Consider the following 25,145-nt stretch of genomic DNA (forward strand, 5'->3'; position numbering starts at 1 on the left):
TCGAGGCTGACGGTGGTGGAGATATGGCTATGCGCGAGACCGCAGTCGAGGCAGGGCACAAGGACAGCGAAGGAGAGTCGTTGGCAAGAGTCAGGCGCAATTTTGGGAAGGCAGAGAGCAGGAAGCACAGGTGAAGTAAGAGTGCTGGTCGCAGCTGTATCGTGCCAGAAGGTTTGGGGGCTGTATTCGTGGCTGAGCTCGCGAGACTCAGGTGGGTAGATGGTGGGGATCAAGCAAGGAATGGCTTTAGCTCAGCTGCAGGGCTGAACTACTGTGCGAGCCAGTCAGGGCGCCTTGGCCACTGTACACAGGACAGGGTACGGAGTACTCCGTACATAGCCTGCCTTTCATGAGGGCGACATGGGTTGTACACGGAGTCGTGCAATGCAACACTGTCTTCAGAGAGCTTCACGACACGAATGGGATGCATGCGACTAGCAGTATATATACAGGAATGCCCTGGCTGATGTCCTCTGGGGCTTATTTCAAATTTCCAGTCAGAGCTTGAGGACTCGACCCTGTCTCACCATCGAGCAATCCCATGCCCAAATGTCTAACGTTAGGAAAATTTTGGTAGCCGGGAAACTCAAAGTGGACAGATACTGGTGGGAATAGGACAGCACCGAAAAGCTCAAGTGGATCGGTACGTGCCGGAGCAGCAGCATTTTATTCCCAATGGCAAGAACTCGTCTGAACGAGTGACACGTTTCTTCTACCCTTTGCGTTCGGTGCACACCCAAGTGCTTTGCTCTCGCAATCCATCAGATACCCGCCGTCATGTTCTCGTCCCCATCCTCGTCTGGTTCCACTGGTGGGATGCTCATCCTGAGCTTTTCGAGGTGGTCACAATTTCCCTTGAGCAACTTTTCGAATATAGCCAGAATGGTTGCCAAAGCCTCAACATTGTGTCGATGGATGGCCGTTGCAAAGGCCTTGGCCGTATCCAGATCTGGGGAAACGCCGTACTTTGTCCAGATCTGAGGCAGTGTTGGAGCGGTGGCTACGACGCTGTTACCCTGACTGTCCTTCAACGCCGTGATGGACTGGCGCGCGTAAGCCAGAAAGTCCTGCATCTTTTGTTGTTGGCCGGCCAAGATGAGACTTAACCCATCATGCCCGGCTTGTCGCTCGACGAAAGTGGGCTTGCCACCAATTTGCAGACGGACGTGATTGACACAACGGACGATCACATGAGCAATGTCGTCTTCCTCGAACATTCGCATCTCATGCACACATTGAACGATGAAGGCTCGAAGGTGACAATATGGAAGGATTGCCTTGCTGTTGGCAAGACCCTTGTTGATACGTCGTAGTTCTCGAGCGGTTATGTCCAGCTCCTTGAGCTCGGGTGCCAGGGTCTGTTGCAAAAGTGGTTAGTTGACAAGGCAAGCAGGCAGCAACGTGTGACACGGTGGATGACTTACCAAAAGCTCAGACAAGGCGGCCGCACAATCCTCGCCGCTCATATTGGTAGTCGACTGTGCGAGCTTGACGAGGGCAGTATTATGTGGAGGTGGGATGAAAGAGCCGTCGGTGTCAATTCGATCGATGAGATCAATGGCCGATCTCAACACAGATTCATCACCGCCCTCGATGTAGGTACCCATGAAGCTTGAGAGGTCATTCGCAAGCGACTGCTTCGGTGGTACCTGGAACTTGGTCTTGTCGTAAGCCTTTGCGAAGCTGACCTTCTCCACCGGATTGCTGACTTTGCGGACCCGCTCACTCCACTCACTCTTGCGCTTCGAGACGTCGGTCTGCGCGTCGTTTCGATACTGTGGGAAGAAAAAGACTTCGGTGATGAGAACGCTGATGCCCCAACAGAGGCCAGTGTTGTCCGGGTCAGCGAGAACATAGTAGCTTGCGGTCTCTTTGTCCATCGGCACCACAACTCGCAGAGCCTTTGGATCTTTGGCGAGGACGGTGTACCCCCCACTTAGCGCCAGATTCTGGATAGATTTTCCCTTGAAGCTGTTGCTGCTGCTCCCTCCTTCAGCCACATTGTTCGCCGTGGATGGTCGCATCCCGATCCAGATTCCGACAAATTCGGCTTGGTCAATCGAGAGTTCCTGATGGGTCGGCTTGATCGGTGGGATGGTGTAGTCGCCATCTTTGAGGTGCTCGATTTTCTTGTTGCGTTTGATTTCCCTGAAGCCCAAGCGCCCGCCGGCTGGGAAATCTTCAGATGTAAGACCATGGTCATAGGCAACGAGAGACACGTTGAAGGCCAGCTGGTCGACGGATTTGGAGATTGTGGATGCCATTTCGAGTAGGTACGCACCAGCAGCCAATGGCTCTCGGCAGGAGTCGTTCCTTCGTGGGTCTTAGGGTTACGTAGTCTGAAAGGCGGGGACGATGTCTGGAGATGGGAAAATAGGCGCAGCTTCAAGGGTGCAAGTGTTAACGGGGCGATAATTCTTCACTGCCGCACTTCACTGGCATACTTCACTAATAACTGACCTGCAATTGACGTGAGGTCTTGGCGATTGAGCAGAGAGTTCAAGTTGACTTAATGATCAATAAGTTCTCGGTGCATTATTCAAACAACCCTTTACACAAACACTCACACACACATGACATAAACATTTTCTGCGGGTCTCCTTGCCCAGGGTAAGAAATGCCACCAAAGCGGAGGAGGCAGGCCACGGTCGCCGCTGTCCCTCGTGGACCTAATCACCAGCTCAACATTCTTCGAGACCACCTTGATGCGCAAGTCAAGGCCGAGGCGAACCTCGAGGCCACGGAGGACGCAAACTTACAAGACGCGCTCGAAAAGGACATCAACAACCGCAACACGGTCCTCGCAAACACTATCGATGACTTTCTTCATGATCCATTCAGTCGCCAGCCTGTGAGTGATTTTAGCAATGCAGAGAAGTATGCGTTGAGAAGTCTCCGCAACGCCTTGGTCAATGAACTCAATCAGCCTTGCAAGGCCAACAAGACTGCACTCATGAAGGCCAACGGGTCACTCGTTATTCTCTTGCGGCCCAATGCCACAGGCAAAGCAGACATGAAGCAATGGGTGCCTCCGAATTACATGTCTGAAGACAATTCAGATAACTCAACTGGATCGTCTGAGTCATCTGAGTCAGACAGTGAAGGTGAAGACGATTCCGACGACGAAGAAGACGGTTCCGACAACGGAGAAGACGGCGAAGACGGCGGAGAAGCTGGAGATAGTCTGTCAATGGTCCCCAACTGTAAGTTAGGTCTACTTGGTTGTCCGTTCAGCTAGGTCACTAAAATACACGCAGTTTCAGATACAGCAGCCCTGGAATGGCGTCCCCGGCACATGCGAGAGAGTCTCGACCAGTCAGTCTATGAGATTGATAACCCAGATATCAAACACAGTGACCCAATCGACCAGCCAACGTGGGACACGTTGATTGAGAATCAGCCGAAGCCGGTCGAGTGGCGATTTGAAAGTACCGATACCGAGACTGAAAATAAGAGCGTCAGGAAGAAGAAGAAAAAGAAGAAGAGCAGAATGGAGGAGAAGGAGGGGGAGAAGAAGGGGAAGAAGAAGAAGGCAGAGGAGAGGAAGGGAAAGAAGAAGAAGAAGAAGTCAAAGAAAAGGCATACCCAAGACAGCCTCCAGGACGACACGGTCAAGAAACAGAGGCTTCATTAAGAAGAGAAACTACGGCTAAAGGAGCAGGACGACAAGAAGTAGCGATAGAGATAAAGCCAGCCCAAACTTCCAGTGAATTCAGGGCGTGATATGTCTAGGACTCTCGGTCTCAACGTTACTTGGCTGCAGTTTCCTCGTGAGTCAAAGCAGATTCAGACGCCTACCTTGCCTTTACCAACAGTCACTTTTACTTTGCTCGACAATAATAACTCTCCTATCCCTCTTCTCCTCTCAGTTTTTTTTCTCTCCGTTCTGCTACCCTCTCTCTTGATTTTGCTTACTTTCTGCCTCTGTTTTGCTACTCTGTACGACCATTGACATGGCAGACGATTCTGAAGGTTCATCTGATATCGAATTCAGCGATGAGGAAACCCAGAACCCGCGTATCGGCCGCAAAGCCATCGAATCTATCCTTGAAAAGTCGGCCGTGGATCGAATTGAGTCCAAAAAGAAACTCGAGAAGCTCCGTGATGTTGCCAGTGCTCCCAGTACGGCCATCCACCGCGAGTACTGGCTTGTACTCTTCGAACAGTATGCACAGTCTACACTCCACATCAACCGTCGCCAGAAGTAAGTGCTGAGTGTTGTCAACGTGTGACCCGTTCATCTACAGATAGAGTCTAATCATCTCTTCACAGTGCCACACCAACAGGAGACGATCTGATTCGCTTCCTCTTCCAACTGCCTAGTCACTTAGAATCCAGACACGAGGACGGCAAGATAGCTTGGACAGTTATCAAAGGCGCCAGGGCCCACCTTGAGCGAGCACTCTTTTTCAAGTACGAAGATTTCAAGCTATCCAAACGGGACGAGCTTCGACTAGATGCCACGATCCAACAACTTCTCAACGATGGAGAAATCACGAAGAGTCCCGTGCAAGCAGCTCTATGGCTATCTTGTCAGATGGTGAAGCGCATGGTGACGGCCGTCTTCACTGATGCCATGCTCAACGGTACAAAATCATGGGATGTCACGCTAGCCGGGTGCCTTGGTCTTGTACTACAGGCAGCACTGGCTGCGAGGGCTGGCGATTTCACGAGGTCTTCACACTACGGTGGCGCCGAGTATTTGAAATGGCAGGACATCGAGCTTGTAGCCACAGGCTCTTCTGTCAAGGACCCCGGGCTCAGAATGCTGATTACCCTACAGTATCGAAAAGCGCACAAGTATGTATCTCCAGTTGACCCCAACTTTATCTGAAGCGCTGATACTGACTACTCCAGGAACGACCCGAGGAATGCCCTGCAGCTGGAGTTTGGGCTGCTGGACGAAGAGCACAACACTGTCGACGTCGTCAAATTGCTCGTGGCATATGCGCTCCGCATCGGGAGAGTCGCGGAGACAGCGTGGGAAGAGCTCATCTCTGTAGTCCTTCGGCGCCGTAGCAAGCGGTTTGTTTGGAGCAGACCTGACGACCCTGTTTTCTTCGGACACACAAAGGGAGAACGTCTGGATTTTGCGAACGCCGCCCCAGTGGGCCAGCAGACCCGTTTTCTCCGCCATGCAGCGAGCCTCATCGGAATGATGGCGCGGCCCGTGTCACACGATCTCCGCCGTGGAGCTGCTTCTGATATTTTCTCACTGAAGCAATCTACTAATGTCGAAGGAGTACGCAGATCTCTTGGCCACTCTCAGCAAGCCAAGAGCAATGGCACCACTGACCGATACATCGGGCGAGTGAAAGGCGACAGCTGGGCAGCCCGTATTGAAGTATCAGCCATTGCAGCAGAAGACCCTTTTGAAGTTCCGTTGGCTCCTACGCCGTTCGTGAAGCGTAAAGTCGCCACGAAAGACATCGACAAATACTGTACGACCCACAAACTCGATGTGAATGATCGCAACAGTCGTCACAAGGCTCGTAAAGCGCTAGAGAAGGTTCAATACGACCGTTGGTTGGCTCAACAGCAGTCAGTCATGAACGACTCGAGCACTCTATCGGAAATGGATGCAGTCGTGGACTCTGACAACGGGTCACACGTTCCGGCCTACATCGATGGACCTCCTATCGATTCAGCCCTCGTACGTGCCCCATTGATGGACATCACCAATATACCACGGCCACTGCCTGCCACTAAAGCTCAAGATGATGCCAATACTGCAAACGAAGGTATCGAGGAGTCTTCCGTCCAAACCATGACGAATATACTCGGGCTCGACAACGCTGGTCACAGTTCCGACCCTTCAGTTGAGGCGGTCGATAGCATGTCTAACGGCTATGTCTCCTTACTGGCATCGTGCCCGCCGCCTCAACAATCGAGCATCCTCACATCTTCTATCTCCGACTTCATAGGCTTTCTGTCCACGATCAATCTGGTCAGCACCGCAAGTCCAAATCTACCACACGACGCTGAGACCGGAGGCAGCCGGCTTGCGCCTTCGAAGTTCCTTTTCGCCTGCCGCAAAGAGGGTTGCCTGAGGGCTTTTGATTCGAAATTGCGACGTGAGCAGCATGAGGTCAACTGTGAAGGAGTCTTGTCAGACGGTCTTGGTGACGAAGAACCTTTGTCTATTGGCGAAGAGCACCAGCAAACGGTGCCAAAAAGTCGCAATCGCAAACGCGCGGACATCAACATGGTACACGATGGCTTTCCCAAACCGTGTCCTGATAGCAATATCTGTGGGGTGACAAAGGACTTCGCAACGATGCACTTGCTCAAAAACCACCGCAACCTACACCATGACGCGCAATGGCCAAAAGAACAGGCATGCAACGTTCTTGGATGCCAACTCCCTGGTGATCACTATTTCGTTTCTCGAGAAGCCTTCCGCCGGCATCTCAGCACCTTCCACATGTTCGACAATACGCAGGCTCTGGAGTACATTGGCAAGATTATCAATGTCATGTTCAGGGCTCCTCGCGGGACCAGCGCCTCGTACATGACTACGATGTGTTTGTTCCCGGGCTGCAAAACGGTTGCAGAGTTTGCCAACTACAGTGACTACACCAGCCACCTCAAGAAGACGCACAAGCAGACTCCTGACCAATATCCAAAGTACATGCCGACTGCTGCCACTGTACGCCTTCATCCTCGCCCGGATCTGGCCACCATAGACGTCTCCTCACCCGTCGCACGGGAGTTTCAAGCTGGACCGTGTAACTATCCACTGTGCTCTAACTTTGACACCACGTACACAGCTGAGCCTGCTCTCGTACGCCACCTCAACGTGTCACACGGTGTCGAGAAATCTGAGGCCCCCAAACACTTTGGCGGTCCGGAAATCGCACCATTCTACGGGACCAGATGCTTGCATCCCGACTGCGGCGCAAAGAACAAGTTCTACCCTGATAAGGATAAGTATGTATCGCATTTGAAGACTTTCCATGCCTTGAACACAGTTGCGGAGATCAGCTCCTTTCAGCTGTGGCACAAGCTCAAGTATGGCACTGTTGGTGTGGCGAATGAATAACCCAGCACCTGAGAGTCGAGGCAAAGAAAGCATGTGCCTGATCTAGACAAGATGTCAAGCTGCACTATAGATGCAGAGCTTAGGGCATATGAATTACGACATAATCAAGGATTTGAGGAATGAGCCGTGCAGGATGACTACGATATTGCGGCAGTAATTGATGTTACGAGTTATGAACTCCCACACTCAAGTGAAAAGCAGATGTTAGAGTGTATTATGTACACCAGTATGTTAGGCCCAAGAGCAAAAGGCAAACGTGAGACTATGCTTTTCCAACTTCATCTGAACCACCAGCAACGTGTCACACCTTTGTCAGCGCGGTGTACGCTCCTCATCAAAACATGAGGAATGAGATGAAAGGCGTAAGGCTGGGCCGTCGAATGGAAGGCTGCATTCAAGCATTGGTTCAATTGCCGAGGCGTGTTCACTCCCGGGGTCGCCTCGCGTACATAGTTGTATCAGCCATATTCGTGATGTGACACGGCTCGATGTGCCTGTGGTTTTGTAAGGAGCTCCCTTTCGGGATCTGGTCATCAGGCAGGGCTTCGTAGCACACAGATGCACGCTCACCGGCCATGGAAGTGCGAAGGAATGGTTTCTTTAGAGTTTGAAATCCCGATATGCGACGAAGAGTGAGAGCACGATAGTGAGAATGACGGAACGCCGAGCTTGGTCCGAGAGATAATTAATTACAGAATTCCGCTCTCCCGCGTGGACCTGGGCTCTCTTCGTGTCCTCCAGCTCAGTAACGTGAAGTATGCGATGCTAACATGCTAGCTCAGCGCACCTGGTGGCGTGCTTGCCGCACAATCGCTTTGACCGACCACATACCTCGCTCACCACGGAGTTACTCCTCTGGCACTCCTCCCGCAGCTGCAACCACCACCGAGGGAGCGAAGAACGCGATCTCTCCACGATGGCTTTCCGACACAAAATCCCGAATTGGACGGTGCATCACTTTTGGTCTTGCCCCCAAGCTCGTCGAGGAGGCCGGCAATCTTCTCGGTATCCTCGGTCGAGACTGGCGAGAACTCGTGGCAGGTAGTGAGGGCTACCTTACCTCGGAGAAAAGAGCTGGCCTACACAGGCAAAACATAGTCTGGGGCGAGCAAGATTCCATGGGCCACGTCAACAATGTCATGTATGTGCGCTTTGCGGAGAGTGGACGCTGCAATTGGATACGCAACTATAGCAGACACGTCGACCCGGCGCACAAGCGCCAATGGGAGGAGTTATTGACCTCCAGAGGCATCGGACTGATCCTGAAGAGTATCACTGTGGACTTCAAGTTTCCCATGACTTGGCCCGATCGTATATCTGTATACCACAAGTTGAGGGCCCGGCCGGACGAGTCTACAGAGTCGCTTATACTTGACGTCTTGATCATGTCTGAAGTCAAGCAGAGACCCGCGGCGAGGTGTCTCGAAGACGTCGTGGTGTATAACTACCGAGCGGGCAAGAAAAGCACGCTCGAGCCGTTCATGCTCGAGCAATTCAAACAGACCTTTGATCTGCAGGAGGCGGCAAAAGCCGAGAACCATGGGAAAATCCAGCAGATCGAACAACGTGTGAGAGTGCTAGAAAAAGAGTCGTGGGATAGACCTGATGCGAAGGAGGATTTTGGCAGTGCTCAACGTCCATAATTTCACTTGTCCTGAAGACGCCACAGTGAATCTGCCTACGCCGCCAGGGTGTCGGTGTGGTCCAAGTGAGGGAAGCCCGACGTGCTCAAGTTCTCCGCCGCTTGCACAATCGAGGTCTGCCGAACGCGGTTTGAGGCAGATTTCAGCCTCAGCCTACCTGAACGCTGTCCGTCCGTTCAGGCCGATCCTTTGCAAAGCAATTGCAAGGACCAGAATTGTCACGGCGGGCGCATCCCGTTCGCTGTCGTCGGCGAAGCCTGCGGTGCTTTGCATGGAAACTGCCACCTCACCATGGGTAGGGAATCCATATGGACGACCGGTTTCCAATCGTGTACAAAACCAGAGGGCGATGCCAACCTCGGCGAGTATGTACAAAGGCTCACTTTCCAGACAGTCAGACGTGGCAATATCGGATCGTTTTCTTACCACGATCTCCCGAGGTACAGGTAATTATCGCCTTTGCGCATGGCTTGGAGGGGCATTCAGCGATGCCTAGAAATCACTGTCGGAATTGAATTGACCAGATACTAAGCGATATGTGCAATACAAACTTGCCGGTGGACCTGCGGATGACAACCATGCTCGGCTGACTCCGGAGCGAGTGCTTCTGGTGGCGGTGTTCCGGTGTGTTGCGATGAGTTGTCTTTGTCGTCGACATTCTGTTGAGAGGTCGAGACAATGGCAGGAATGTCAAGTTCGAAGAGGACAGACTCCGAGAGGTGCTCAAACACATGGCAGAAAGTTATTCGTCCAAATCCGTATGGACAAAGATGCCCACAGACTCTCACGAACTGGTTGCCTCTTCTAATGGATCGTCCTTACGCAGAGGACGAGCTGTCTGCGTGTGTGATATCACAATCTGGCCTCGGTCAGACGTCGGCCTCTACAGTCATTCCGCGAATGGCGCAAGTAGAAAGACTTTAACCGAGAACGACAAGCAGCTCGAGGACAAGTCCGAAGCATAATCAAGGGTCTCGTCGGAGTCATAGCTCGGCTTGGGTTCAATCAAATTGTGTGCAACGATCGACGACGTGGGCAAGCCACAACATCGCCCGCATGTATCAATGACGCTGTCACCATCCTATAGCTATACCTATACACGTACATCGACTCTGATCCGTTCAACCTTTATCTTTCCAGCATTACAGTAGCATAGCCGGTGCGCTCCTTGTATATTTATCCGATCTCGTGTTGAGTTAGGGCTGTCAATCCCACGCATTCATTTCTTACCCAAGACGATATCCACGACGTGTTAACTTAGGGCTGTCATCCCAAGCACTTGCTTCTTCCTGAAGCCGGTAATCCGCTTGCCTCTCTACCGAATCGAGCACTAGATAGAGAAAGTTTCACTCGTCATGACGGTGGCTCCTTTTGATGCTTCCGAACCTCTTCTTCAGTCCGCCACTGAGTCTCTTGCTGAGACTTCCGCTCCGGCCCAGTCCCGTCCCCATGCCCGTATCGCCATCATCCCAGCCCGAGCGGTCGACCGTCTCGGGCATCACAGCGCTGGAACTGCGATGGCGCGTCTTCATCTCGATGCCGTCCGTGCCGTTCGTTGCCTTGCTGCCGCCGTCCTGGGCCGAGATCTTATGCTCCTTAAGGGCTTTCTCCAAGCTGTAACTCGGCTCGCCCTTGCCCTTGATATCATCCGGCTGGTATTGCACCCCGGGCCAGCGCTTGTAGGCGCCGCCCTCGGGCCCGCCCTCGATCATCATGTTATCGCCCTCCTCGTAGTTGTAGACGGTGCCATTGCGGTCAGCGTTACCGGGCGCAAAGGTAGCCACGCCGTCGAGAGGCCTGTGGCCGCGCACCGAGTCGATGATTTTCTCCTTGGGCGTGGCTTTGAGGGCTTCGGCGTTGGAGTCCTTGAGCGCAGCGAGGGGCGAGTCCTTTGAATTGTTGCGCGCGAACAGCGTGGCGTCGTAGGGCCCGCCGTGGTGGTATGCGCCTCCTCCGCCCGTGAGGTCGAGGTTGTCGATTGTGTCCGGCTGGATGCGGTGCTTGCGCGTGGCGTGTCGGGCCCGGTCGGCCACGTGTTTCTCCTTAACCAGGGCGTCTAGTGGCCGGTGCGACATGTCGCCCGGGTAGCGCTCGCCGAGGGATGAGCCCCGGCGGCGACGGCCGGTCGGGGTCGACGCATTGTCACTGGTTCCGAACGCTTCCTGTCTGTGGGTTTGGGATGGGGAGCGTGGCGATTGTGGGCTCAGCGGAGTTTGTGTTACGGTTGGGGAGTTCTTGCCCGAGCCGCCTCCCGTGCTGGTAGGAGACCTTCCTGAGTGGGGAGGCGAAGGGTAGGACTGTGGTGGATATGGCCCCTTGCCGGAATTGGTCACAAGGGACCCCTTGGTGCCGCTGTTCAGAGACGCGGACCGCTTCACCTCAGAGCTCTTACTATACGGGTTTGTCTTGGACAAGCGTCTTCCTAGCTGTGATTTTGTAGGAGCCTTAACGGGTGGAAGGGTGGCGCCGGCTCGGAAACTGTTTCCAGGACCATCTTCTTGGGAGGGCTCGGGCGCATTCAACGGGTCGAGGAGGTATTTCGTTGCCTGACGGTCCCAACGGTCGGTCAGCTTTGCGTGGTAAGACAGGCACGGATTGATTCGATCAACTCAGGAAGGGGCAAAGGAGATAGTACGTACCCATTCTTTGTCGCCTGTGTCCATCTTGTCGAGGCTGGAGGGTGTGGTGCCTACAATAAGCTGAGAGAAAGAGGTCTGGGAAGCGGATGAACGTTGATAATCCGCTCGCTGGAGAGTTCTTGTCCGGATAGGAACTGAAATCGAATACTAGGTAAGTTATAGCAGCTTACGGGTGGAGTTCGAGTTCAGTGTGCGCAAGATAAGAAAACAGGAGGATAAGTAGAAGAAAACACGATACTCGATACTTTCAAGTTTCCGTATGCATATCGAGGAACACGAGACGAAGCTGAAGACCCAAGACCTGCTTGCCAACGGAGCATGGCGGGCAAGCAGTGCGCACTCACCCATGCTTGTGTCGATGTCATGGTGGAGTGAATGCAGGACTCAATGGAGGCAAGTCTCTCGAGCCTGGACGGCGGGGCCAATCCAAACTGTCCTGGGACCAGGCTTGAGAGGTGCTTTAGCCACGAAGCCACTGTATCATTGGCCTTGTGCCTCGTTATGATGCGCTAAGTTAAGCCTAATCGGCCTGGCGCCCACTCATGGACACAGTAGCCCTGCGGAACCCGTTATCCTGCTCTTTGACGTGCAAGCGAAACTGCAAACAGGCTGACAAGGGCGCTGCCGAAGCCCTCCGATGCTTCTTGCGTCGAGTCGAGGCTCTGCTGCTTTAATACGCAGTAAGTAGTACTGTGGTATGCAATTCTGTACAGAGACTACCCATTATGACTTGGCATGTTGATGCCAGGCCTGCTGGATCCTGCTTGGTGCCCAGTAGATCTGCAAGGGGCTTAGAATGCGCTACTAAACTTAAGCTTAACTATGGACGCTGCGATAAAGAAATCAGGACTTCACAGAGCCGAGTGACGTTGATACAGGCCAAAGCAGGAACCCAAATCATGTAAACCGACTTATGGTAGGCGAACGGGGGTTGCTCCAGATTAACGTAACGGGGAGTGTGTAGCCTAGTGAGATCTTGACGAGGCACACGAGTTAGAGGTCAGTTTTAGCCAGGGTACCGTGTGCTTCTGTAATGGATTTGTCCTCACCGCATAATCTGGTTCAGGCTCGTGCACATCTACGGAACACACAGGACGGAGTACTATGCTATTGTATTGAACAACTCTTGTGCAATGGCGAGAGAGGGTTCGTTCCCCTCCTCATGACGGTTGCTAATCCTGCGTTCTCATTTGCTCGGAGACTATTCGAAGACAACCAGCAATATCTGAGACATACTGCTCCTCGTCACCATCCCTATCGAACCTGCAGGTGGTCAATCGGCGAGGTCATCCAACCTCTTCTGAGTGTCTTCTGTGACGGCAACTTGCTGACGTACACCGCGGATCCCCATCTGTATGATCGACAAAACACTCCGGGATCCTAGCCTGCTCAAACCCTCGCCAGCCTGGCTCCGGATTCGAGAAATTAATCGTACCTCGTACCGGTCGAGGTTTGAGCTTCAATTTCTGCCTTGGCAGGCACTGCTTGTCGATCATGCCATGCGCATGTTTGCAGTTCAGTCATGGTCTTAGTCGACTACTCCGATTCAAGCTCTGAGAGCGACAACCAAGAGCCGGCCGATAAGAAGAAGACCAACCAGCAAGCCAGACGGAAGCGCAAGGCTGACCACATTGACGATGAACCAGTCCACACCGCCAAACCTCCACCACCTTTACCGGCCTCATTCCATTCGCTGTATGCTACAAATGCGAGAACTTCCACGACGGATGACCCTTCCCTGCATGCTGGTCGGACGCGTCAAGTGCCCCATGTGGTAGGTAACTGGCCGACGCACATCTATCTCGAATGGTATCCACCACAATCAGAGCTCGCTCTTCTCGACACATTGATACGGAAATCAAGCCGGGCAACCACGACGGCCAAGGAAACTTCAAAGGTCCACATTCACGGATTTCTACGTTCAGATCTCGGAGCACAATTGCCATTGCATACTAGTCTATCTGCTCCCCTTATTTTGAAGACTGAACAGAAGGAGTCGTTCCAGGCCAGCATACAGGCTGGATTGGAAAGTAGCCACATAAAGCCGTTCACAGTCAGGCCCACAAGACTCGACTGGGTCGCGAACTACGATAGGAGTCGCTTCTTCTTGGTGCTGAGATTGAGTAAGCCCGAGGATGACGAGTTGAACAAATTACTGTCGATTTGCAATGCCACCGCAGTGCGATTCGGCTTGTCTCAGCTTTATGACGATATAGCCGAGACTGGTCCAGGCGGATTGGTCCAGCCCAGGAGTAAGACGCCTGTGTCAGTGACCGACAACTCCGATGCTTTTCATATCAGCATCGCATGGACACTGCAAAATCCCGAAGATCGGGCGCGCAAGCTCGTTGGTTTGGTGGATGACCAGCTGCATGGTCTCAAGGTGAGCTTCTCACTTCTTAAGATCAAGATGGGCAATACTGTGGTTGATCTTCCCTTTGGCCAAAATCGCGAGGCGGGCAAGTGACAGGGAATATACCAGGCCGAGTTGGTATGGAGAGCCTTCCCTTACAACCACAGCATTTTCTGCTGCATCTAGCGTCAAGCGCAGCGGTCCACCGCAAGGAAATGGGCTCGGTTGCCTCAGCCGCAGAGGGCATCCTGTGAGCTCAAGGAACAGGAGCGATAGACATGTGCTCGCACCGTGTCCTGACGCGAAAAAGCCCCAAGGTTGCCTTCTCGATCTCCAGTATAAGCAGCGGAGCGGCTGACTCGTCAAAATCTCAGTCCCGGTGGTGCTGCGGCTGATCGAGTTGGCTTTCCGCTTTCTTAAGCCGACCAACATGGAGCATCCGATCCATCGCTCTTAACAGGCTGATGTAGGACTTCAGAATCCAAACAACCCTCAACTCTTCAACAATTTATTCCTCTTCTCTCTCCGCTTCCTTCTCTCCACCAGCTTCTTGTGCATTTTCTCAGCCATCTTTTCGTAGCGTTCCTTCTCTTCTTTGGCTTTTCTGCGATCTCGGATGGCCTGAATACGTCGGCTCCGCTCTGCCTCTTTCTCTTCTTTCATCTCCTGTTCGCGGGCCTTCGCGACCTGTGCGACCTTCTCTTGCTCTTTGCGTTTGGCATAGCTGGTCTGGCCTGCAGTGGGACGGAAGGCTTTCTTCGGTTCATGCCAGTTCTTGCCTGTGGCCGGTCAACACTTGAAACCGTTAGTGTCTCGATGGACATTTAGATTTCGTACCATTTACTCTTCTACCGAGCTTTTGCGTCAATTGTGTTAGCTGTGAGGAAGCTTTCGAAACAGCGCTGGCAATAACGGCACCGGGAAAAGCCTCAGTCGGTGAGGACTTCGTGACCGACATCCTGCCCGTAGTCTCTGTAGCACAGGACTGATCTGATGGTCAGGCGTCAAATCGGGGTGAGTGTTGGCGGTATGGCACACAAGGTGGCACGGTGGATGATGCAAAGTGGCCGGCGAAAATTCTTATCTTATCATAGCGGTAAGATCAGCGGAAATACAGTTGTCTGATACCCGGATTCTCACCATCCTGGTGGCCTACTTCAATGTCCTACACCTGTCAGACACTCGTGCATGGCACGCATGACGCTTTTCCTATCGTGACGATTCATCGCGCATCTTTTTCGCTTTTCGCTCAACCCTCACTCGAGCTGCGACTCAATTGCAGTTGGCGCTGCCCCTCAATGGCGAGCACAGGAAAAACAATGGATACAAAACTCTGACTCTGCTGCCCAACATGCATTGGCAGCATCTAACGCTCACTCACATAAATTCCCTCAATCCGGATCTTGACTGGAGTTGACGTGTCACAGCGCTACTTCACCACCGTTCCTATTTCACCCTCACCCCATCCACACCCACACCCGCATTGCGACACCGCTCTTCCTGCTTGTCTCTCGATCGAGTTGAGCCCCTCTCAACACACACCACACCATGATACCGCGATAACACTGGCCTTGTGTGTCCTATCCATACACTCTCTGCATGGCAGCCTTCAAGGATGAGCTGCAAACCGTCTCGGGCCTGACTCACACCCCGGTAGAGGTGGCCACCCCTCCGACCCAAAGCCAGAGCCTAGAAGCACTCAAGGACATAGTCTACGGGTCAACAGCAGGCATACTCGGCAAATTCGTCGAATATCCTTTCGACACGGTCAAAGTCCGTCTACAATCACAACCGCACGAGCCCGGAGTCAGCCCCCGCCTCCGCGGCCCTCTCGATGCCTTCTCGTCTGCCTTTCGATCGCCTGAGGGCCCGTTAGCCTCTCTGTACAGAGGCATCAGTGCACCACTCCTCGGCGCGGCGATTGAGACCTCCTCCCTGTTCTTCAGCTATCGAGTTGCCCAGGACCTTGTCGTAGCAACCACACCGTCCCTCCGCGCCAAACGAGACGAACATCCCAATGAAAAGGTCGAACTCCCATTCGCATCCCTGGCTGGCTGTGGCGCTGCTTCTGGGGCATTCACATCTCTGCTCCTGACGCCCATCGAGCTGATAAAGTGCAAAATGCAAGTGCCCCTCCCGGCACCACAATCTGAGATGGCCTCCCAACTGGGCTACACGACGACCCGCTCTCCGGGTGCCATGCAGCTGATTAGCACGATCTTCCGCACGCAGGGAATTCTGGGCTTCTGGCACGGACAGCTCGGCACGCTGATCCGCGAGACAGGCGGCTCGGCGGCGTGGTTCGGCTCCTACGAGGGCGTCAAGATGCTCTTCCTCCGCTCCGATCCGGCCGTCTCCCACCCTGCGGACGTCAAAATCTGGCAGCAGATGGCCGCCGGAGCAGTAGCAGGCATGTCCTATAACTTTGTTTTCTACCCAGCCGACACGATCAAGTCGCGGATGCAAACTTCGCACGCCGAGCCCCTTGCCGAACAAGGCAAGATGACGTTCCTGCGCACAGGGAAAGACCTCTGGCGCGAACAGGGATTACGCGGGTTCTATCGCGGATGTGGTATCACAGTCTTCCGCTCGGCGCCTAGCTCGGCCATCATTTTCAGCATCTACGAGGCGTTGAGGAAATATTTCGGCTGAACGTCTGCACGAGTGGTGTCGTTGATGTCAGAAGTGGTCCAAGGTAGCCGAATATTGCTGACACCTAACCACGATTGAGTTTTAAGGTCGACAAGACCCCAACCTCCCGGCAGAGGACAAGGAATGAGTCGGGCACTATAAGCGCGAGATCCAGCCAGACATTACATCCACACCTACGTACCAAGGCAGCGCAAGTATGCATACGTACATACACAATGCTGTAACTGGCTGGGAGAAGCGTCGTGACGCGATCTGGGCTACTTATGCGATGCCGTATCATATGCACGATATGGTACGCATGGTATGGCCTGGCATGGTGCAATGTGGTATGATGTGTATCGAAGTCATATCGATGTCAAGATCATCGATCTATATAGAGTCCAAAATCAAATATAGGATCTAGCACTGGTGGTGCTGGTGTGCGGTATTCTGATTGATTCTGATACTGGTTTTGGTCCCGATTGTAGCGAACTCATAGCCTCCTGACCGCCATCCATATTGGATGAAGGCGTAAGAGGACGTCAGGGACGCGAATCCCCTAACGCAGTAGCGAAGTCGAGTGGCTCAAATATGTCGATCTTCGGAAACCCTTCCCACAGAGGGTCAAAGCTGGAGATGTTACCGTCAGGAATGTCATGATGCCCCGGCTCGTGTCTCTGACAGTTTGAGACGGCCGCGCGTTCCAACTCGGCTCGGCACTCGCGGACAAGGGAATGCAGTCTCTCCGTGATGACGACTTCCTTGCCGGCTTGCGCGGCGCTTTCGGGAAGCAGAGACGCCAGGATGGTCTCGTAGTAGACTATATCTTTGACCTTGGACGCGCGGTGCGGGAGCCGACGTCTCATGGGCTCCAGCGTGTCCTTGACAGCGTTGATCAGACTCTCTCGTGTGTACGGCGGCGCTTTAACGACAGCAGTGGCCGGGGTATCCGACGATGATGACGCCGGATTTGTTGAGAGACCGCCGTTTGCGTGAATGGGAGAGCTCAGGTTCTGGATTTCCAGACAGAGACCGAGCGTCGCTTGGCCCAGTTCCTGTCTGTAGCAGCTGTAGAAGAAATCCCAGTACCCGTGGGGTCTGGGGACATCGAGCTCGGAATATTGTGGATCGAACAAGTCCTGGTAGTTGGCGATCATCAGGCAGCTTTGCAAATACCCGGCTCGGATGTCACGCGGCACGTTGTCCAGGTCCGGGGATAGGATGCCACGTGAGTATAGATGCATCAACGGTCTTCGAATGCTTATGTCGAGCTCCATCCTGGCCATCAGGCGAGCTGGAGTCTTACTCGCCTCGTCGCCCAGGTAGTTGAAGCGCAAAGGAGGCGGCAGCTCCTGGAGGACTTGTTCCAGGTATCGAATGTGCGGGAGAATGTCTTCGGCTGTGACACGGCTGAGCTTGTCCAGTTGTGAGCAGGCCGCCACTCTGCGGGGAAAGGTCTGCGCAAGAAGATATTGACAGAGGCCGTCGGTCCATTCTGTCGTCGGTCTCGAAGCAGGGAGAGCCAACATGCTCTCGAAAATCTCTTCATCGTTGACGTTTCGTGGGGATTGCGACGCATAGGGGGGAACCAAACAAGGCAGCTGGCATAAGATCGAGAGCATGAGGTCGACTTCGATGATTGTCATCCAATTGCGTCTTCGCAATTCGCCTTCATATATGGTGACGTTCTTTAGACTCGCCGGATCCTGGTCCATCTTCATCACTAGGGCGTCCCTCAGCAGTTCACCATTGAGCCGGAACAAATTGTCAAACGGTTCCAGATTTAGCCACCTGCACATGAGCACGAGCATCTTCACTTGAAGCGCCGGTAGGCGATATCTGTCGTTGTGGTGTAGACTCCGTAGGAACTCGTCCATGAAGTGTACTGCCTCGGTTGGGTTGATCGTCCTGTATGCGGCGGCTGCTTCACATTCTTGATGCGTGCCTAGGAGAACGGCGATGGCGAGAGCACCGACCAGTTGTGGAATGAAGCCAAATCTGCAGGCGCTTTCGCCCTCGGAGAACAGAAGGTCCAGCTGGTCTTTGAACTCGGACCAGAGCAAGATCCGGAAACAGTGTTCCATGTTGTCGAAGTAGAGGACTGCCAGCTTCTGGCAGAGTTCGAAGGGCGGGAGCTGTAGAGTATGCCGAGTGTTTGAGGAGGCTGACATGGCCTGATATCTCTGGCCTCGGTGGTTCCCCTCGACTGCGCGATGGAAGTCCGTGAGGTCCGCTCGCAGCTGGAGTATCTGGGCGTTGCTGGAATCATGCTGCAGCCTGGTCAAAAATGCACAGGCATTAGTGAACTGCAAGAATCAGCTCTGCACTCCTCGAGAAGTTCCTGGCCAGAACTCGGTACAGACTCACCTTCGAGCTGACGTGAATAGACCTTCTCAGAGGTTGAGTCTTATCAGTGCTGCTCGCCGATTCACGAAGACCTGTCGAATGCGAATAAGAGGCGGATTTGCCATTCGGGTGCGCATTCTGAGCCAGAAGAGCGCGCTCCAGCCTAGCTACTCTATCCTGCAGATCCTCGAGGACGCCTGACTTTGCCGCGACAGAACTTTGCCTACGAGCGTCGATTCTATCTGAGGATGTTTCGACTTCCTCATGGTCGGGAGACAGAACGAGCCGTGGTCTCTTGTTCGGTGTGTTGTAAGATGCAGAGTAGTCGACGTTTGGCTCAGGTTCCTGTCCGGCTTGATATTCGCATCTGCTGGGCTTGCCTATCTTGACGCACTGCTGACATGGATGCGTGCGTGAACATTTCAGCTTTTTGCGCCTGCACTCTAGGCACGAGATGACGGGTCTTGGTCGTTTACTCGGTGCTGACGCCGGACTGTTCGAGCCTGGCTCTGACATGCTGAGCAATTGACGAGTCTGTCGGTATTCATGCTGTTTTATGGTCTGGCCTGGACCTGGCAGTGACCGAAGTCGCTCTTGTCACCCGCCGCTCATCCAGTGCGTAACATGCCGGCCTGTCTACGTGTACTGTATACAGAGGATATGAGGGACAACACCGTGCAGCGTTTCGAACACGCCGGAGTCGAACTGCTGAGGGAGTAATTAATTCCTGTACATAAGCAATTGCCTGTTCGTGTCGGCCAATCAAGGCTGACCTCGGCTCCACGCGACAATGCCTTCATCTCATCCTCTGCTGACTGCTGCCTTTCTGTCACTTCATGTCCACTTTACTGCGGCGTGTCAGGCCTTTCAGGAAAATAAAAGGTGCTCAAGCCGGACTACAAAGTCTCGCAAGGGTCTCTCCCGGCGTTCACGTGCGATACTGTTCGAGACCGCAGCACATCTCCAGGTGGCCAACGATGGATCCCAAGCTCAAGAAGATCATTGAACTCATCGAATCCAAGAAAAAGCCTTCGCATCCTTGGAAGCGGCAAGAGAGGTTCGATCAGCCATATTTTTCCTTCTCGCCACAGACATCCTCGTGGCAAGAGGTTGAATCCTCCAAAGACACCAAGACAGAGTCGGCAGTTTCCACCTTCTCGGTTCAATCCTGGAATATCGATTTCATGCTTCCATATGCGGATGAGAGGATGCTTCCTGCGCTCAAGCACCTTCGGTCGCATGTCAGCGGTACACCCTTACCAACCATCATCATGCTGCAAGAAATGCTTGAGACTGACCTTGCACTGGTGCAAGCCCAATCCTGGGTCCGAGAGAACTACTATTTGACCGACATCGACAAACAATATTGGGAGTCGGGACACTATGGCACCTGCACACTCATTCCAAAAGCTCTGTCTATCACTGCGGTCTTCCGTGTCCATTACGAGCAGACCGTCATGGAGAGGGACGGACTCTTCGTTGATGTGAAATTCGGCAACGGCCAGGTCATCCGCATCTGCAACACTCATCTCGAGTCGTTGGTAGCAGATCCTCCGAGGAGGCCACACCAATTGGCCACGGCAGCGAAATGGATGCACAGTCCAGATGTGAGTGGCAGCGTATTGGGTGGAGATCTCAATGCCATTCAGGCCTTCGATGAAACACTCCACTCGGATAATGACCTCCACGACGCATATCTGACCCTTGGGGGTAAAGAGCATAGTGATGAAGGTTATACCTGGGGCCAGATGGCACCAACAAAGCTGAGGAACATGTTCGGATGCAGCCGTATGGACAAGTTTTTCTTCTGTGGCCAATTGACAGTCGAGAAGTTTGAGCGCTTTGGTTATGGCGTCGAGGTGGAGGAAGAGAGTGTCAAGAAGGCTTTGATCGAGCACGAAGGGCTCGAGGCCGGTTGGATAACTGATCACCTGGGTGTCAAGGTACAATTCAGCCTGGAGAAGTCATCGGGCTCCAAAATGTGAGCGCCCTTCGTATGCATGTTTTCAGGTTGCGGAAAGTCCTGAACCTAAGGTTGACTTCTCAATGACTCCCTCCATTATACTTCTACCACTCACAATACCAGTGGTGCTAATGACGATTTTCTTTCTCTGTCCTGCCTCTTGTAGCTTGCGTCCGATAAATCTGAGGGCGGCAATTTCCGTAAAGGTAATACCTCCGACAAACATGACGAAGACGGTCTTCCAGCCCCCAGTGCCTGCCAAAGCAGCCTTGGCTTTCGCTGCGCTCTCATCTGTGGGCTTCTGGGCAATATTGAACAGTGGGCCCCGTGCCGATTTGAGGATGTCTTCAAACCCAGTCCATCCCGTACTCGAAGGGGTGAGCGGCAAAGGCGATTTGTGCAGTGTCTGCAGATACTGCTTTTGCAATATACATTGCACAATGCGGATGCTCAAGGGTGCATACCCAGAGTAAACATACGCAACGTCTCCGGGGTCTTGTTCGTTGTACTCATCAATGATCAGTCGTAGCTCCTTCCGCAAATACGCGTAGTTTGTTTTGGTGCCCCTATCGGACTGACCTGCTGCGCCACCGACTGGGAGAAGCAATGCCGAAGCGGATGAGCGTGGCTGCAGTAGTTGAATCTCCTCCAGTCTGTCGAGAGTCAAGAGATGCTGAAAACCGTAGGCATGGAGTATCTGTCGGCGGAAGGACTCTAGGTCCTTGGGACGCAGGCCCCCAGCCACGGTCGATTCGAGGCATAGCAAGCGCAGGATGGTGGAGAGTGGAGCATCGCGAGCGATGAGTTCCTCGATGGTATCATGTTGATAGATTGGATCTGCCCCTGCAGCGATGTTCTGCTGGACTTCCAGTTCGCGGTTGAAGGTGTCAGACCGGGTGTGCTTTGTCATGTCATCGGCCAGATTTGTATGAATAGCCAGCGACTGATGCTCCTGTTGGAAAGTAGGCAGCTTGTTCACGAAGTCTCGTAGTTCGTTGATACCACGAGCATTGTGACGTCCTTCGTAGTCTGATTCCAAGCGTCGAGCTATCTTGTTCAGGTGCGGACCGATAAGCGCGAAGTTGGAGGAACGAAGCTGATCGTACAACGTGTCCGATGAATCAAGCTGGATCTTTCGCTTCAGGCTCTGTTTGACAGCTGGTAGAGGCAAAGTCGAGGCGGGGCCCGCCTGTGGCCGCGGTTGAGGAGTTGGCCCGATAACTGATGAATCAACCTCTGCACGGTTATGCTTGATACCGATGATCTCATCAATGAGGCCCTCGTATGTCAATTGAGTCAACAAGACTGTAGCGAAGTCAACCTCGCGATCGATGATGATCAGCTGCTCGATTGATGTGCTGGGCAAGCTGGTGTACTGCGTAGCAGCTTCATCGGCGTCCAGCTCCTTGCGACCCCTGAGTAAAAGATTGGCAAGCCTTCGCGCATTGTCCCCCTTCCCTAGGATTCTTGGAAACAGGCCATGCCGTTGTTGGATATGCATCAGTGCTTTGGACGCCAGATATAGAGGTGAAGGGTCATGTCTCTGCAACAGCGTCAAACAAACTCGCCATCTGACACTCTGTGGGCCATACCAGGTAGAGATCAGTGAAGGCCTCGTCCAGCTCTAGCGAGAACAGGTCATCTTCGAGGGGGAGGAAATAGAGCGGCAGCTCTGAGACGTTGACATCTCCTAGAACGCCTTCATCTTCCAGAATTTTGTTCGACACCAGGGTTCTTCGGGGAACCCAGCAAATCGAGATCTCATGCTCGACTGACCCATTTCGCTGAAGTTTCTTGATCTGTTCTGCAGCATAAGTCAGCGTTGGCGGCGTTTCTCGGCGCTAGAAGGACAGCAGGGTACAGGCGATCATCGGTGCAGTCTCCGTGTGGTGCCGTCGCCTTCATATGAACGACTATAACACGTACCTGCTACAGCTTGAACCAAGCTGGCCTTCTCGCCGTGGACGAGATAGATGATGCCTTTTTGCGAAGAGTCGGTGTTCCCGTTCTCGAGCTCGAAGACTTTGTCCACGCCATACTCTTTCAGGGTGGGGAACTGGATGAAGAGGCTGAGCAATCCAGTCAAGTCCTTCCCGATGACTAAGTTCTTCTTTCCCCGGACCTGGCACGATGTCAGTTCTAGTGCCTGCCATCACCGACGGACTGTCCACTCACGCCCTCGAGCACAGCCAGAAGCTCTTTCCTGGCTTTGTTCCGGAGATGCTCCGCTTCTTTGTCTATGTTCGGGGCCATGGCCCTCACAGTTAAGCTGCAGCCTTAGTCCATAGTACGAGCCCTGCGAACCTCTACCTTGACCAGGAACCGAGGTGTTCACTTCGCAACTTGATCTGGTGAAATCGAGACTCGGAAACGGGATCTGATTTGGTGGTCCAGGCTGCCAAGACCGATCGTTATTGGGCGCGGCGCGCGGAAGAACGTCAGCCGCAGACCGACAGGCTGAAGTGAGAAAGAGGTGAGTCCAGGTTCACAGCACTGCCTCGAGCCACGTCCTCGCCCTCCTGTTTCAGCTCGAGATCCTTCTTCAACTTTGACAAGATTAGTAGTTCCTGCTCTGCATCGTTGCTCTTTTGTCTCTGTCTGCCAGCCAGGAACTCGTCTTCTCCCTAGGACTTTCAATTGCACCCTAACTACCTCAACCCGTCGCCAGGATGGGGAAATTCAGCCTCAGGCGGGGCGACGACGACGACGGTGATTCCAGTAGACTCGCTCTCTTCGGCTCCAGATCGAAGAGCAAATCCCCCGCTCCGCCCTCAAATAACCCGTACGCACAGCCCACGATTGCACCCGACCCCTACACAAAGGCGAAGATGAATGCTGGAATCCTCCCCCCACCAGGTCAGGGCGCTGCTCCAGGTCAAGGCGGCGTCAGGGGATTACCCGGTCCTGGTCAACAGAGGCCGCCACAAGGTAGAGACAACCCTTATGGCGGAGCGCCGACTAGCAGTTTTGGTGGTGACAACAAATACGGTCCTCCGCAAGGTGGATTCCGAGAAGGTAGTGGTTACGGTTCAGACAAGTTTGGCAATCAGAACGGATATGGAGGAGGTGGCCCTCCTGGCGGCAATCCGTATGCCGGCGTTCAACAGACCAGCGGCACGTCAAGGCAAGGAGGTTACGGTGGGCTAAGCGCCCCCAACCTCTACGACAACGACAGTAATCGTGATGAACTGTTTGGCGGAGCACGGGAACGACTTGAGCAGAAGCAGCAGAGTCGTCCAGATGGGCCTCCCGACTATGAGTACAACTCCAACAATCAGCCTGATGCCGGTGACCGCAGCTACGGTGCGTATGGCGATCGTCAACTGACGGCCGAAGAAGAGGAGGAGGAAGACATCAATGCCACCAAGCAGGACATTAAGTTCATGAAGCAGCAAGATGTGGCATCCACCAGAAACGCTCTCCGAATTGCAGCTCAAGCTGAAGAAATGGGCCGGAACACACTTGCCAGGCTCGGAGCTCAGGGCGAGAGAATGCACAACACTGATCGCAACCTCGATCTCGGAAACAATCATATCAACATTGCGGAGGACAAAACCAAAGAACTTAAGACCTTGAACCGCAGCATGTTCGCGGTCCACGTGAATAACCCTTTCACCGCTGGGGACAGGCGTGCTCGCAGAGACGAACAGATCATGGATAGGCATCACGCCGAGCGAGAGGCTCGCGAGGCTACTCGCGAGGCTGCTTTCAAGACCACTCAGCGAATGAATCAGCATTTCAAAGGGTTCGAGGAGACCCAATCTGGCACCAAACCTAAGACCAGTCTGGCTGAAAGAGCGAAATACCAATTCGAGGCTGATAGCGAGGATGATGCCATGGAGGATGAGATCGATCGAAACCTTGACGATCTCTCGGGCGCAGCCAGGCGCCTAAACTTGCTTGCTCGTGCCACGGGAGAAGAAGTAGAGGCGCAGAACAAGCTCATAACAACTATTGCCGAGAAGGTACGTTTACTGACCCCAATGCTAGTGCTTCCTTAGCTGAACCGGTGGCAGAGCGATCGCTTCGACGATCGATTACATTTCCAAACCGAGAAGCTCAAGAGAATACGTTAGACGGTATTCTCGAGGTTCTGGAGATGCCAACGAAGAGCATCTGGAGAGGCGTTCAATCATAGGGTTGGCTCAGAGGACGTTCCCTGATACTTTGGCAGGGTCCGGTATGGTGGGGATGGATGATAGAGCCTCGTTGATCCTGATCTTCAGATCAACCTCACTCCACAAAATTAGATCTGATGTTCCTGGTGCTCGGTCTATCTGCCGCTGGACTCCAACGATGATCACCACGTGCTGAATCACACATGATTCTCAAATCAACGGCTTCCACGAGAAGCACATCGCAACGATGAGAAATCGTCAAAACCTCGTCTGGCTGACTGCGTCCTCCGGGCCTGACTTGTGGACAATTGCGACTGAGCCAGGAGCAATAACCCGGACGAAAAAGCCGGTCGGTCCTACAAAGATCGAGAACTCTTCAGGCACACTGCACTCTTCTGCACACCCTTGCC

General features: G+C 53.4%; 12 protein-coding genes across 12 annotated transcripts; 7 read left to right on the forward strand and 5 right to left on the reverse strand.

Annotated features, from left to right (window-relative positions):
* Positions 1 to 761: 761 nt before the first annotated feature.
* A1O7_07465 (uncharacterized protein) lies at positions 762 to 2,264 on the reverse strand (the record flags this gene model as incomplete). The annotated part of the gene is made up of 2 exons (XM_007761465.1): positions 762 to 1,358; positions 1,425 to 2,264. The coding sequence occupies 2 exons, from the start codon at positions 2,262 to 2,264 to the stop codon at positions 762 to 764; spliced, it is 1,437 nt and encodes a 478-aa protein (XP_007759655.1).
* Positions 2,265 to 2,617: 353 nt separating this feature from the next.
* On the forward strand, positions 2,618 to 3,634 carry A1O7_07466 (uncharacterized protein; the record flags this gene model as incomplete). Its single annotated transcript, XM_007761466.1, has 2 exons — positions 2,618 to 3,203; positions 3,258 to 3,634. 2 exons carry the CDS (start codon positions 2,618 to 2,620, stop codon positions 3,632 to 3,634), a joined length of 963 nt encoding a protein of 320 aa, XP_007759656.1.
* Positions 3,635 to 3,953: 319 nt separating this feature from the next.
* A1O7_07467 (uncharacterized protein) lies at positions 3,954 to 7,042 on the forward strand (the record flags this gene model as incomplete). Its single annotated transcript, XM_007761467.1, has 3 exons — positions 3,954 to 4,204; positions 4,273 to 4,800; positions 4,858 to 7,042. The coding sequence occupies 3 exons, from the start codon at positions 3,954 to 3,956 to the stop codon at positions 7,040 to 7,042; spliced, it is 2,964 nt and encodes a 987-aa protein (XP_007759657.1).
* A 770-nt stretch (positions 7,043 to 7,812) lies between these two features.
* A1O7_07468 (uncharacterized protein) lies at positions 7,813 to 8,685 on the forward strand (the record flags this gene model as incomplete). Its single annotated transcript, XM_007761468.1, has 1 exon — positions 7,813 to 8,685. The coding sequence occupies one exon, from the start codon at positions 7,813 to 7,815 to the stop codon at positions 8,683 to 8,685; it is 873 nt and encodes a 290-aa protein (XP_007759658.1).
* Positions 8,686 to 10,031: 1,346 nt separating this feature from the next.
* A1O7_07469 (uncharacterized protein) lies at positions 10,032 to 11,348 on the reverse strand (the record flags this gene model as incomplete). The annotated part of the gene is made up of 2 exons (XM_007761469.1): positions 10,032 to 11,231; positions 11,325 to 11,348. The coding sequence occupies 2 exons, from the start codon at positions 11,346 to 11,348 to the stop codon at positions 10,032 to 10,034; spliced, it is 1,224 nt and encodes a 407-aa protein (XP_007759659.1).
* A 1,498-nt stretch (positions 11,349 to 12,846) lies between these two features.
* A1O7_07470 (uncharacterized protein) lies at positions 12,847 to 13,791 on the forward strand (the record flags this gene model as incomplete). Its single annotated transcript, XM_007761470.1, has 1 exon — positions 12,847 to 13,791. The coding sequence occupies one exon, from the start codon at positions 12,847 to 12,849 to the stop codon at positions 13,789 to 13,791; it is 945 nt and encodes a 314-aa protein (XP_007759660.1).
* Positions 13,792 to 14,169: 378 nt separating this feature from the next.
* On the reverse strand, positions 14,170 to 14,635 carry A1O7_07471 (uncharacterized protein; the record flags this gene model as incomplete). Its single annotated transcript, XM_007761471.1, has 2 exons — positions 14,170 to 14,456; positions 14,515 to 14,635. The coding sequence occupies 2 exons, from the start codon at positions 14,633 to 14,635 to the stop codon at positions 14,170 to 14,172; spliced, it is 408 nt and encodes a 135-aa protein (XP_007759661.1).
* A 641-nt stretch (positions 14,636 to 15,276) lies between these two features.
* Positions 15,277 to 16,329, forward strand: A1O7_07472 (uncharacterized protein; the record flags this gene model as incomplete). Its single annotated transcript, XM_007761472.1, has 1 exon — positions 15,277 to 16,329. The coding sequence occupies one exon, from the start codon at positions 15,277 to 15,279 to the stop codon at positions 16,327 to 16,329; it is 1,053 nt and encodes a 350-aa protein (XP_007759662.1).
* Positions 16,330 to 16,850: 521 nt separating this feature from the next.
* A1O7_07473 (uncharacterized protein) lies at positions 16,851 to 19,170 on the reverse strand (the record flags this gene model as incomplete). The annotated part of the gene is made up of 2 exons (XM_007761473.1): positions 16,851 to 18,578; positions 18,676 to 19,170. The coding sequence occupies 2 exons, from the start codon at positions 19,168 to 19,170 to the stop codon at positions 16,851 to 16,853; spliced, it is 2,223 nt and encodes a 740-aa protein (XP_007759663.1).
* A 461-nt stretch (positions 19,171 to 19,631) lies between these two features.
* A1O7_07474 (uncharacterized protein) lies at positions 19,632 to 20,639 on the forward strand (the record flags this gene model as incomplete). The annotated part of the gene is made up of 1 exon (XM_007761474.1): positions 19,632 to 20,639. The coding sequence occupies one exon, from the start codon at positions 19,632 to 19,634 to the stop codon at positions 20,637 to 20,639; it is 1,008 nt and encodes a 335-aa protein (XP_007759664.1).
* A 21-nt stretch (positions 20,640 to 20,660) lies between these two features.
* Positions 20,661 to 22,870, reverse strand: A1O7_07475 (lysine-specific histone demethylase 1; the record flags this gene model as incomplete). Its single annotated transcript, XM_007761475.1, has 4 exons — positions 20,661 to 22,160; positions 22,210 to 22,421; positions 22,544 to 22,739; positions 22,793 to 22,870. The coding sequence occupies 4 exons, from the start codon at positions 22,868 to 22,870 to the stop codon at positions 20,661 to 20,663; spliced, it is 1,986 nt and encodes a 661-aa protein (XP_007759665.1).
* Positions 22,871 to 23,286: 416 nt separating this feature from the next.
* Positions 23,287 to 24,693, forward strand: A1O7_07476 (uncharacterized protein; the record flags this gene model as incomplete). The annotated part of the gene is made up of 2 exons (XM_007761476.1): positions 23,287 to 24,582; positions 24,634 to 24,693. The coding sequence occupies 2 exons, from the start codon at positions 23,287 to 23,289 to the stop codon at positions 24,691 to 24,693; spliced, it is 1,356 nt and encodes a 451-aa protein (XP_007759666.1).
* Positions 24,694 to 25,145: the final 452 nt, after the last annotated feature.

The sequence above is a fragment of the Cladophialophora yegresii genome (genome assembly GCF_000585515.1).
Source record: "Cladophialophora yegresii CBS 114405 chromosome Unknown aczIN-supercont1.5, whole genome shotgun sequence".
Lineage (NCBI taxonomy): Eukaryota > Fungi > Ascomycota > Eurotiomycetes > Chaetothyriales > Herpotrichiellaceae > Cladophialophora > Cladophialophora yegresii.